At 38.5% G+C, this 13,125-nt stretch overlaps 2 protein-coding genes across 3 annotated transcripts; both read left to right on the top strand.

Moving 5' to 3' along the window:
* Nucleotides 1-11: 11 nt before the first annotated feature.
* Nucleotides 12-6,929, top strand: LOC131779931 (patatin-like phospholipase domain-containing protein 4). Of its 2 annotated transcripts, none has more exons than XM_059096642.2 (4): nucleotides 12-162; nucleotides 668-1,071; nucleotides 2,653-2,718; nucleotides 6,554-6,929. In XM_059096642.2, the coding sequence occupies exons 2-4, from the start codon at nucleotides 673-675 to the stop codon at nucleotides 6,833-6,835; spliced, it is 747 nt and encodes a 248-aa protein (XP_058952625.1). In that variant the 5' UTR covers nucleotides 12-162; nucleotides 668-672; the 3' UTR covers nucleotides 6,836-6,929. The 2 variants fall into 2 exon arrangements, with proteins under 2 accessions (XP_058952625.1, XP_058952564.1); XM_059096581.2 differs by lacking the exon at nucleotides 6,554-6,929 and adding an exon at nucleotides 4,567-5,866 and having other exon boundaries at nucleotides 13-162.
* A 5,098-nt stretch (nucleotides 6,930-12,027) lies between these two features.
* LOC131768272 (beta-2 adrenergic receptor-like) lies at nucleotides 12,028-13,079 on the top strand. The gene has a single exon (XM_059084339.2). The coding sequence runs from the start codon at nucleotides 12,159-12,161 to the stop codon at nucleotides 13,077-13,079; it is 921 nt and encodes a 306-aa protein (XP_058940322.2). The 5' UTR covers nucleotides 12,028-12,158.
* Nucleotides 13,080-13,125: the final 46 nt, after the last annotated feature.

The raw sequence follows: 13,125 nt of genomic DNA on the forward strand, positions 1-13,125 counted from the left end.
ATAATTTTGTAAAGCTTGGTTACCCTCACAAGCGCGGCTACCAAGTTTGATGTTGAAGTTTATGATGAGTTCTGATCGTTCGATCGTTCGCAGAAACAAAAGATTATCGTCTGGTCAAGGATTTACATTAGTTGAGACCTAGCTTGTCGTGGTGGTGGAAAGGTATAGGCTTACTTTGGAATAAATTAAGCATAATGTTTGTTTTCTAGGGGACCAAACCGTGTTGATCCTGTTTCATGTCGGCGTCCCTTTTGTAGGACTGCATGCGTTTGAAATTTTTGGAAGGCTGATAAGTCGCGATTTATTTCGCCTCCTGTAACAGTGAGATAGTGGACCATTGTCGTCTCAGAACACACAAAAGGAGAAAAGAAACGAACACTGTCAATACTGAATTAAATTAGTTTTGATTTCAACCTAAGCTTGGTCATATACTCTGACTCCACTCACTTCCCGCCTTCGATGCTGAATGATCAATTTTATGCACCAGGAGAGGTTGTTTTCTAGTAACCAACATTGCAAGGGAGAGTACAGTGAAGGATTGCGAAAGCTTTTACAAGGATTGGTCAAAATTTGATGTTTTCATGAACTGCCCAATTAACTACATGTAATCATGTTTAAGTTTGTTTATCAGAACACTATCGTTTTATCAGTCCACTCTTAATTGCAGATTCCATGAACCTGTCATTTGCAGGCTGTGGTTTTCTTGGGGTTTACCACCTTGGAGTTGCAACTTGCCTAACATCACATGCTCCACAGTTTTTAAAGAATGTAACAGCCTTTGCAGGTGCTTCAGCAGGGTCACTTGTTGCTGCAGTGCTAGCAACATCAGCTCCACTGGACAAGTGTTCAGATTATGTCATAGAACTTACTCATGAAGCTCGTAGACACCCTCTGGGGCCTTTTAATCCCCAGTTTGACTTGGTTGGGAGTTTAAGAAAAGGACTTGAACTTTGTCTTCCTTCAAATTCCCACCGAATTGCTTCAGGAAGGCTTTTTATTTCTGTGACCAGTCTAAAGGACAGAAAGAATGCAATTCTGTCTGAGTTTGATTCCAAAGAAGACTTAATTCAGGTAATACATAATTGATAAAAATGGCTAAGGTCTGGTATGAGTTAATGTAAAGGAGCATAATTGGTGAGGAAGCAGTGAGAAATTCAGAAACTGCCCTATAGGCATAGCAAAGTGAAGTAGAGTACAAAGAATTTGAAATGCATTCTAAAGCTGGTGAGTTTAGTTGCTGTTAACCCTGTAACCCCCAATGCACCAGTCAATGTAAACCCCCACACCCCCCAGCTGGGACATAGCAGGGCATTTGACAAGCGCTCACTTCTAAGGTTGCAAAATGCCCCGGACCCCAAGGTCAGGTTTTTCCTCTAATTGAAGCTAATGACCTTGCTCATATCCCCCACTCTTGTTGAGTGGAAGACACAGGCTAATGTAAATGTAACACAGGCTAATGTAAATTATTTGTCAAGTAATGCATGTCACTGCATACAATGCTTTTCAAATGGTATAAAATGTTTGTGGTGCCATCTTGCCAGACTAGTGTTTCTTGACCCAGTCCACCATGGTGGAAAATACCCTGGTCCACTCCCCTGCTGTTCATGGATGACATGCAAAAGAGGTCAAAGTCCCCAATACCTGCAGCCCTTTCACTCGTCAAATAACGGAAAATTCCCCGCAAATACCCCGCAAATACCCCGCTACGTCCTGACTGGGAGAGTGCAGGGGTGTACATTGACTGGTGCATAAGAGTTCCTAGCACCTAATTTCTCCTTCGAATATCACCCTTGAATCGAACAGTAAGGTCACAAGAATTATGGAAATGACCAACTAACAAAGCTTTTGATTGTTTAACATATTCTCCTTGTTAGCACCATTGGAAATTTATAGAGAACATTGTGGAGAATATGGATACTGATATTAGGGTGGGAAGGGTTATTAGTCAGCTCTCTAACCCATTTAAACCTCTGATCTCTGCATATGAAAGGAAACTGGTGGCAGTGAAAGCAAAAAGTTTAAAGATTTTGTTTTGTCCAAAACACATTGTAAATGTGATTGATTCAATATTAGCTTTGATAGGATCTAAGGTAGAAATATTTGCAACATTACATTTAGCTGCTGAAGGAGGGAAACCTTAAACCAGTTTAAAGGCCTCCTGGTATATTTTTATGAAGTCCTTGTCAGTTTAAAGTAAAGACTGCTAAATTTTTGATGAATGGTGTTGAGTTATGCTAATTGGTGGCACATTTTTCCCAATGTTCATACAGAAAAGCAGCACCCCTGATTTGTTATGAAAATTTTATGAAGAGAGGTTTATCTTATAGGCCTGTGTTATGGTAGTTTAATAACCTGTGTATGAGTTACTTAAACTAGCACATGTCTCTCACATAGTACAATTAAGTTTTAGACAGCCATGACCCTATTATGGAAATGGTATTCAACTGTACTCTCTATAAAGAACTAGACCTTTGTATTCTATTAGTTGATCTCTTGCCTTCTTTACAAAATGAGACTCCTTGCCTTGTATTCATGCTCTATTACAGTACATTTGCACATAGTGTGCTTGCCAGTAAAGAAACTTCTAATAACAGGCCACATTGAATTAAAGATTGAAGTAATGATTTTCCTTCTCTTTCTGCTTCTTTTAAGGTTTTGCTGGCAAGTTGTTATATTCCCTTCTATGCTGGACTGAGCTTTCCTAGATTTAGAGGTCAGGTAGGGTATTTTGGTTTGTCTATTTCTTTGCATTATTGTTATTTTAACCCTTTAACTCCCAAGATCTGATTGTCAATTCTCCACTCTAGCTGCTACACATTTCCTTGTAAATTAGTTATGAGAATTTTGTGTTAAATCAAGATGACAACTTCAACCTGATAATTCTGAGTATTCTCAATACCTTTTTGCTAGATAACGTATTGATATGACAAGGAGAAGTTACATGTTAATCACTTGTAGGAGTTAAAGGGTTAATTTGCAGTTTTCTTACGTACACTGTTATTAAAATTATCTCTTTTGAATATTACAGAGCTCATTAAGCAAAATTAACCAGTCCCTTTATTAGAAACAAGAGCAGATTCCAGTTAACTTAAATTTACATACCAATCAATTTAACCCTTTGCACCCTAACATCAGTAGGCATATTCTCCACACTTTTTTTCTATTAATATATGGTATTGACAAGGAGAATTTGTTGAACAATCAAGAGCTTCTTCTTTAGTTGGTGATCATTTCCTTTATTCTCATGACCTTAATGTGTGATTCAGGGATGATATTGTAAGGAGAAATTAGATGCTGGTCACTCTTAAGGGTTCAAGGGATTTCAACAGAATTTAGATGTCCTGATTGCTTGTTTCCTGTATTGGAAGGGAACCAATTGTGTACAGGTGACCCCTGGTAACAGTTAATATGCTACAAAAGAGAACCAGATTTTTTAAAATGCATATGTAAATAAAAATGTGATTGTATAGAGAAACTGCCTTAAAAACTGAATTTGATAGGAAAGAGGGAATTCTTTTAAAGTGCCATGTATGTCCTCTAATGTTGATATTTGAGTATTAAATTTCGCCATGCTCATAACAGATAATGATAAAGGAATCAAATGGTGAGTGGTGTAAAAATGCATACAACAACAAAGTAATGGTGTAAGGCTGGGTGTTCATAAAACCTTCTGCTTTTCCTATACATTCACTTTTATAAGATAAAGCTTACAAACTTAGAGACCTTTACTAAGGAATAAACTCTAAAAATGATTGCAGTCTAGTTTCAATTTCCGTCTGCAGAAGCCTTCTTTAATTACACTAGAATCTTTCATCAAATAAGGCACTCAGGATTCACCAGTTTTTCCACCCTTGCTTTACTTGGAACTGTGACATCACATTACAGAAAATTTCAAGTAGAAACTGTTGTAACTTTACATACGCCTTGGTTTTGGCTCAAAAGAGGTAATGGTTTGTGCTATTTATCTTGACAATGATATGGTATGGTGAAATACCAACTCAGAGCACAGAACCCTAACCATTGTTTCTTATCATCTAACCCTTTAACTCCCAGAACTGATTAACAAGTAACTTCTCCCTATAATATCCATACATCATCAACAAAACAGGTAATGAGAATACTCAAATTTATCAGGGTAGAGGTATCTAACACCAAATTCTTGTAGTTAAGTCAAAAGGAAATGTTTAGCAGCTAGAGGAAAGAATTAGCAATCAGACTTTGGGATTTGAAGGGTTAAGAGCCATTTACACCATAATACCAGCATACAGATTCACATCACTGTTCTCTGTACAAATGCTAATTGGGGCTGACAAGGTTAAATCTGTGGAACAATCCAGAGTTTCTTCAGATACTGATCATTTCTTTTATTCTCATGACATTAATGTTTGATTTAACAGTGCTACAGTAAAGAGAAATTAGATATTAGTCACTCTCAGGGTTTAAAAGAGTTAATTAAGACTCTACTACTGTACCACGATACCACTTCTCCCGCCGTGTGACAAAGGGTAAGGTTTTATCCCAAGGTCTATACAGGTAACCTCTGCATGTATCTCGTTTTCTCTGCAGAAATGGGTAGACGGTGGACTTAGTGATAATTTACCAAGGCTTCCGTTCGGCCGAACTATACGTGTATCTCCATTCAGTGGTAATGGTAATGATATATGCCCACAAGACGAGTCTCGTGGTTTTACTGACGTCACTTTCCATAATATGAATGTCTACGTAAATAGAGAGAATCTTCAGAGGGAGTTGCAGATATTTATTCCTCCCAAGAAAGATGGGATTGAGAGTTTAGTGCAGTTAGGTTTTAATGACACTCTGAGATTTCTGCGAAAGGAGAACTTATGCAATTATTCAGTGAAACCTCTTTCTCCAACTCTTCCCATGAAACATTTTCATGAATAGTGCCGTGTTCTAGTTGAAATAACTGACTGTCACCTTTGTTGTCATTTTATTGTCGTATCCCTCCAAATCGAAATTCAATTGATGTATAGTTTTTACTTAAGACAGTACTTTTCAATTGAGATCAGGTTGGTGGTACTCTGGCCTGAGTTTTGATGACGAAAATCTATTCTTATCTGGGATATTGCCCACATGCCTCAACGAAGATGTTTTGATAATAATTGTTATTATATTACTATCGATAATGATATTGGCTCAATCCTTTTATCATTCCCAAGTTCCTTTTAATTCTTGCCGGATCAGTCAATGCGTGGTTATGGAGATCAGGACAATTGTGTCGCTGTACAGTGTGGGAAGAATGCATACAAAAATTTTATGCTGGCGTTTTTAGCCTGTTCTAGAGGGTTGTTGGTTTGACTTTTTTTATTTACACGCACCATATACCACTGGTGTCAGGGAAATTAAGCCTTGATTAGAGTGTTTTATGGTTGGAGTTAGGCGGCCGTGGATGAGCAGTATGTTATGACTCGGACAATAACCCAAGAACAGTGTGTTACACAATGCAGTATATAAATGAAAGGTTATTTATTTTATTACTTGTTTAATATTCTAATCTATTGGTTTACGGTTAGAAGTTTTGATAAGTTTGAAGTGAGAACTAAATCTGTTATTTTAGTGTTAATTTACCTTTTTTATGTCGTGGCAATGGGTTGCCGTTTACTTTATTGTTATGTTATGTTAAACAACACTCTTTGTGTTGTTGATATCTTAAAGTTATACAGCATTATTTTAGTAATCACTGCAACTTGCGTGTCGCTTCTTGTTCTCGTCTTCCTTGTGAATCTCGTTAGTTAACTCTTTTAGTGCCAAGGTCCGCCATAGTACATGTATAAATGGAATTAACTTGACCAGAAAGATTCTGTATTTACATGAAGAATAAAATGTTATAGGTTTTAGATTTTCACCTCCGGCTGAAGACTAATAGACCCGTTTCAGTCTTGGGGCAGATCGTTAGTTTACCGCTGGATGGAGGTGTTGCCTTAAAAGGCTCCAGATTTCGTAAAACTAAAGCTATAATGTACCTTGATGTCTCGTCAGCTTTCATTTCGTATCTCTGTGCAGTGACCCACTTTTCAGCGCGTTACTAGACTTGCCATAGAGAGGTCTATTCGAAGCTAGGTGGGTTCCTTTCGTTGTGCGCATGGGTGAGACACTTCACCCTCGCAGTTCCTCTCTCCAACCAGGAGTGTAAATAGAAGCCAGATAGCTGTTGGAAAGACTTGAAGAGATGCAGGGGGTAATCTGTGATGGGTGGTATTCCATCCTGCAAGAGTTATTAAACTCCCAATCGCTCCTGTAATCGTTTAACCCCCAAGAGTGACTAGCATCAAATTTCTCCTCATAATATCACTCCCGAATCACACACAATAGGTTACAAAAATAACTGAAATGATCGCCAGCTAAATAGGTTCGTGATTGTTAGACAAATTCTCCTTAACAGCTCCTCAAGAAAAGCATAGAGGTCGGCATGGAGAATATACTTACTGAAGTTAGGGTGTAAATGGTTAATAAAAGAAAGACCAGTAAGCCTTCTGGATAGATGAGCCGCTCGGCTTGTGTTCAGACTCTACCATCTTTTCACGTTACATAGGCTTGGTATGATGGTGGTTTTACTGATAACCAGCCCATTCCTTCGACGGGGTCGACCATCAGAGTATCACCATTTGGCGGGAACAGTGAGATCTGTCCGCGAGATGAATCGTACGTCTTTACTGAACTGAACTGGAGGAAAATGCACGTTTATGTTAACAGAGAAAACATGAACAGGGGAAGACACGTTTTCTACCCACCCAGGAAACGACACTTGTCTGAACTATTTGCAAATGGCTATGGTGATGCCTTACAGTTTGTCAAGGAGAATCACTTGACTTGATGCAATCTGATGTGTTATGGTACCAGCTGATTGAAGCAGTTTCCAAATGAATGTCGACAAGCAAAATTAAAGTTATCACAGTGACCAATCAGAACCAAGATTATCATCATCATCAGCCAATGAGGACTCAAAGAGAAAACAAGCAAACTTCTTGAAGCGCGGGGAAATGCGGTGAATTAAGTTGTGTTTAATGTTGCATCTGATTGATCGAGAGAGAGTGGTGCGAATTTTCTGGACCAATCACTAAGCGAGGCCAAACCAATCTTGATTTACTTTCTTCGCCAACTTGAAAATGGCTCATACGTTAACCTATAAGTTTTTAAAGGTATACCCGACTATGTGGAGTTAGTTTCACGAGTGATCATGGTATCAACGATTAATTTTCCGAATTTCTCGTCCTTGCATGCGCTTATAGGAGAATGCGATAAACAACAACCAGAACAAATAAAACAGTCATTACCCATGAGACCTTTTTGGCGTTTGCATGTTCACCTCTGTTTGACACCTTCTCGAATGAGTGGTTGATCAGGTGTTTTTGGTTATCGTGTCTGTAAATAAGATTGAAAGCTGTGATTACGAGCTGTCTGCATATGTCCAAATTAAACTTGAAATGTAAAGAATAAGCTGTGTTCCGTGTACCATTTAAAAGCACCAGTGGTGGGTGTATGCTTCTTATCTTTGATGCATTTGGCTGCGAAATAAAAATCGACCATCACTGACATCTGCTTACATCGTCTTTGATGGTAGCGACTAAGCGTGATGAAAATGAAAGTCCTGAATTTCCAAATTGTGAGGTGTGAGCATAATCTTTATCGTGCAAAGCATTTCCTTTCAATTTTTCTTTTTTTGTACCTTCTATAAATTGTATATTTTGTAGTTTCATTCGCTCATGCTACACGCCTTTTCTGATTTTTATGGTTGTATTAATTTGCACCTGATGATATCTCGCATAGATGCAAACAGCCGGTCAATTTATTGGCAATTTGTAATTATACTAATGCCAAAAAGCTTTTTGCATTGGGAGTGATGTGTAAATCGATCAAACACGCGTCATTCATTTCTTTTTTCCTTTTTCGTCGACGTTTTTCTTTTCAAATAAACTTACGTTTTTTCAACACCCTTTCAAAGCGTCGAAACCAGAGTTCAGGGCATACTTTATATTACTGAGCCAAATTAACAGCTTACAAATTTTCTTTGTTATTAGAAAGGCAGTAAGATTTTTACTAACAAAGCAAAGTTGTTTAATCACGTAAGCCACAGAAAATTAAACCTTACTGTTCTGCCGTAACGCCGCCGCAGGTGATAACTCTAAATTTTCGTGGTTAATTGAGGCCACCAAACATCTCAAGTACGGAAGCCTTTCTCGATGATCTTATTCCTAGATAACTCCCTCTATATAGGGAATCAATCTGGTGCATTGACATTATTTGTTATTACTTGAGCATGGTTTGTTGTATAAATTTCGTTTTCCGGTATTTTCACGCACGGTTTACCGATTAAATGAAGTGTACCTACCTAACTTTACAAGCTGAAAACTACTGACATCTTCACTAAACTTTTATTCACGTACTTGTAATTGTTCTACAATTACAGAAAATCTGCAACTAAATTAAAAAACAAACTCTGAACATTCTGTTTTTCTCTTGTTTGTCCTATATTTTTCCTTTTCAGAGTTATTACATCTGTTCACGGTCCGTGTGTCATTCGTCCATTCAATTTTCGTTTAAAATCAAAAATTGAAATTGATGTCAATTTTTGATTTTCTTTATTTTTTATCATAAAAAATACGAAAGTGCCAAATTGACAGCTTTTGACTTTTTTTTCCCTCAGCGCCCTCTCCCCATAGCTAGGTCGGTTTCCTTGCTTAAGGGGTGTGGGAAGGAAGTGAGAGTTTCACTGTCCCTTCGCGGTCTTTCACGACGTTTTGGAGCGTCCTCCTCAGTTCTGTCCATTATAGCGAGCAGCCAGACTTTGGACGTTAGCTAAGAAGTTAAAAAGATCTTAGACTTCGTATTGGAGCATATTGGAGCGGGTGATGTAGCCATATCGACTTTTCAGACACCATACTGTAAAACATGGTTGGAATGAAGGTGAGGGAGAGCGAGGGGGTAAATTTCTGATACCAATCCCTCCCCCACCCCCTCCCCAATGGCCCGCTTGGAGTCTGCGAAGGAAATGAAAGTTTCGCGCTCTTTTGGACTGTCTATTCGCCGAGATTATGGCAAGCAATAAAACCTCTGATTTGACGAGAGACGGAAAAGTGTTTAAATTACGAATAGCAGCGGGGGATATGACAGTTTCGAGGCTTTGTCGAGCTTTTCAGGCAATACACATTGTATTTACATTTGGAGTCTTGCAAAATCGCCCGATGACATGACTGCAACAATGGAAGAATAAGTAATCTTAAACAAAATTTAGATCGTGTTTAACTGTGGTTACCCTGTGAGCAGTTGTGTTGGGGGTGAAATCTTCAACACTGAAAACAGCAAACGAGGAAAATTGTATTTCTTAGGTGGAAACGAATTCGTTGTACTTAAGGGAGGAGTTTGGAGACATGACGTACTGGCCGACTGACTCAGAACGATTTAATGTCTTGCATTATGACGATGGATCTCCTCTTCTTGTCATGGAGAAAGATTTGACGAATTCCCCATCAAACATCCCGCAGATAGCTGAACAACATACAGGGCAATTAAGTCATTTGTTAACTTATGGTGGCTCTCTTACTGGCTCTCATGCAATCGAGTTTTTCAAGGCCACCACTTTTTGGTAATGCAAGATGAAAAGGTGGCGTTCTTTTTAAGATTATTCCTGCAGAAATAACACACAAGAATGTGAAGGGATCTCCTACGCTCCAAGAAGTAGTGGCAAATATATTTTGGAAGAAACCGCTAATGTGATTTACGTTCAGTCTAAGGTAAGGGATACATTCTACGATTCATCTCTAGAGTTGGTGATCACGCTTGAACAAACACCGAAAACTGATTGAGCCGTTCACTACACTCTGTTAGAAAGTGAATTGCCGCAATAAAACATGTTGACCAAAACAAAGATTCTGATGCTGTTACGTACGCATTCAATGTTTAATTCCTTTCAGTACTGTTAACAAATCATGGTGAGTGTTGAAGACGTGTGTTGACTGCTCATTTCTTATTGACAGCCCGGGAAAAAACGAGCCTTGACAAAAGCCTACAAATTCACGCTAAAAGCTGAAAAATTATTTTGAACCCTGAAGGGTGCTCATATAGACGGCTATACAAACAAGGAAATGAAGGTAGAAAAAAGAAGAAAATATTGAACAACAAGCATCTAAGTCTAATAAACTTATACTTACCCGAGCAACGACGTCCCGCGTGCACTGCTCAAGCTCATCATTTGACAGGCGGTTGCGTATATTTATCCCATTCTCAAAACAAAACCTTCTAATTGACCTCGAACTAAAGCCTTTCTTGTCGGGAAATCTTTCTTTCAGCAATAAGCTCACCTCGGAGTCTGTTTTTCTTTGAGTTATTACAAGATCCTTTATGTACTCAGTACTGAAGTCGTTCATGTTGGAAAAGTGACTGCGCGGTAATACGAATTTCCCGCTTCTTCCTTTCCAGAGAAGCGTAGCGTGGGAGGGGAGGGAGGGGGGCAGGGGCAAAAAAAAAAAAAAATTCGCATGTGGGGAAGGGGATCTAAGGGGAGGGCGCTTGGGGCGCGAATTACCGTGCGAATGGATCCCTCCCCCACCCTCTTGGGTAGTTCTGTCAACGATTTTGAATGTTTTGGCCGAGAAACAAAAATTGTAAATTGATTGCAATTTTCAATTTTCAATTTTTAGACTTCCGTCGAAAACAGAAAAACTAAGCCATGCCACAGACTGCAACATTGTCGGAAAAGCATAATTGCCGCTCAGTATCATTTTTCTCTTTATTGTTGAGAGGATTAAAGTAAAAATATAAGTTATGTTTCAATATTCTATCAAAAGGAAAAAGTCCAAAATTTTTGATTCGGCACTTTCGTATTTTTTATGATAAAAAATAACGAAAATAAAAAATTGACATCAATTTTTTCTTTTTGATTTTAAACGAAAATTGAATGGACGAATGACACACGGACCGTTCACGCATTAATGCAAACATATCTCATTAAAAAAAGCGTCGTAAGCACAGTTTTAGTTTTACTTTGCACGTATGGTTTTTTCAATGGAAAATTGATAATCCTTTCTCAGTAACCGTTAATTGCATTCGTGTCATTTGGACGAAAATTACTTTTCAGGCGATTGTACGTATCTCCGATAAGCACAGCGCTCTATTTCCTGTCAAAGTAATTCAAACCTTTTTTTTTTGAAACATCAAATGATTCCACTGAGTTGTGTTTCAAACAGTAAGCCGTCGTAAATACTTCTGTAAATCAGGTGAATGCTATTAAACAACGGATCACTATGAGTTACTCATACAGAAGAGAAGTAATTTCGTACCCATGTACAAGCTGCCGCCATACTGTTAATCTCACTGAGAACCAAATATTGTTAAGATAAGCTAGTTAAGGGCAACGGGATCTCTTGAAAATGAATCTTAAGTAGGAGAGCAATTATCAACGCTATCTATTTAATCGAGAAAATATACTCTCGCACGCACTTTTCATCGCTGAGAATCACTTTGATAGAACGCTTTGGTAATGTCCAAGTGGTAACTTTACGACCTAAAAAAAAAGTTTAAATAACTAAAGACTGTCCATACTACATGGCAAGCAGTATTTAACAATCTTTTCGAACCGCCATGGGACAACCATAACTTTACCCTTTCTAGAAAGCTTACAAAAAAAAAAATTAAGTATTTATCAGGGAAACGTTGATGGGTACAAGCTGCAAAGCGTCTTTCTTCGTCTTTGTTTTGGCTCAAAGATCGAGAGAGTCTTTTGTTCTTTTAAGCTCGCTCTATCAATTATTGATCGATAGGATGCTCAATTATCGACGTTTTTGCTATGGGCTTAATGCTTATTAGAGTCAAAAACCCAATACTGTTTATATTTGTCGACATTTTTATTGAAATCCGACGGAGATAAATAACTTCCACGCCTGCGCAGTAACGGGGAAATCACCAGGAGGTAAGGAGTGGCATATCATCAACAAACTTATTTGAAAGTCCTAAGGCGTTAATTTGTTGTCAAATGTAAGGAATTATTTATATACAATTCTAGTATGAAAATGCATTCAAAAAAGCGCTGTAAGAGAGGTGTAATAGCCATTCAATCACATTTGTAGGAGCTTTCAGACTCCGCGTGGCTCTCTGCCTACAAAATTCATCGAGAGGGAATCGGTTACGCTTTAAAAGAACAGATGGCTTCACGTTCTCACAACAATACTTCCAGTTCGCTAAACGCAACTAATTTAGAGGAACTGAGCATCTGTCAATTAAACATTGATCTGGCAGAAAGGATTTGTTATGCTTTTCTCTCTCTCGCATGTGGTATTCTTGCAGTTGGAGGGAACTTGGCCTTACTTGTAGCTCTCAACCGCACGTCAATGGTTGGCCCCCGTGTCAATGACTATTTCATTGGTTCACTTGCATTCGCTGACTTCATGATCGGTCTTATCATGACACCGCTGTATGCTTGCTACGTCCTGGTTTCTGTTGATTTGTGGGTTGTAAAGCTCGAATCCTTTATTTGGATCGTGACAGTTACAGCCACCACGTACAGCTTGATCGCAGTAAGTATCGACAGGCTGATTTCAGTCGTATATCCTCTACGTTATCATCAATTGATGACTGACAAACGTTGCCGTCTCGCCATCGTCTTGATTTGGTTTGGATCCCTTATTTTTGGATTTCCAAGGCTTGTTATTGATGACTATAAAAAGTTAGAAAGGCTCTGGATCTCTTGTTCTGTTACCACAGTAGCTACTCCTTTGATAATATTGTGCTTGTGCTACGGTAAAATCTTTTGTGTCGTACACAAACAGAATCGAGCTTTAGCCCCCTCCAGGTTGTCGACAGCAGGTGTTAGAAATAAGAAGGCCGTTAAGACAATTGGAATAATTGTCAGTATGTTTATCGTAACATTTACTCCAAGCGCTGTTGTGTATTTTTTGCTTTTATTCGAAAGTGATTTTTGCCAGCAGATGATACTGAATCATGCGTGGATTTGGGTGGCATTTGTATCATTCACCCATTCTGCTTTCAATCCTTGGGTTTATGGACTTCGATATGAAGAAATGCGAAACTCTTTAAGGCACTCTTTCGTGAATAGTCATATTTAGCTAACAATCATGGACTATAGTTCTGTTTGTTTTTGTATGCAAATAG

This window comes from Pocillopora verrucosa, chromosome 6 (genome assembly GCF_036669915.1).
Source record: "Pocillopora verrucosa isolate sample1 chromosome 6, ASM3666991v2, whole genome shotgun sequence".
Classification (NCBI taxonomy): domain Eukaryota; kingdom Metazoa; phylum Cnidaria; class Anthozoa; order Scleractinia; family Pocilloporidae; genus Pocillopora; species Pocillopora verrucosa.

What these genes read in the sequence shown, in the direction of transcription:
- LOC131779931 (XM_059096581.2), top strand. Translation starts at nt 673, where the DNA reads ATGAACCTGTCATTTGCAGGCTGTGGTTTTCTTGGGGTTTACCACCTT. An exon ending in CCAAAGAAGACTTAATTCAG is followed by an intron (nt 1,072 to 2,652) that starts GTAATACATAAT and finishes GCTTCTTTTAAG; the next exon opens with GTTTTGCTGGCAAGTTGTTA. An exon ending in TTCCTAGATTTAGAGGTCAG is followed by an intron (nt 2,719 to 4,566) that starts GTAGGGTATTTT and finishes TTTTCTCTGCAG; the next exon opens with AAATGGGTAGACGGTGGACT.
- LOC131768272 (XM_059084339.2), top strand. Translation starts at nt 12,159, where the DNA reads ATGGCTTCACGTTCTCACAACAATACTTCCAGTTCGCTAAACGCAACT.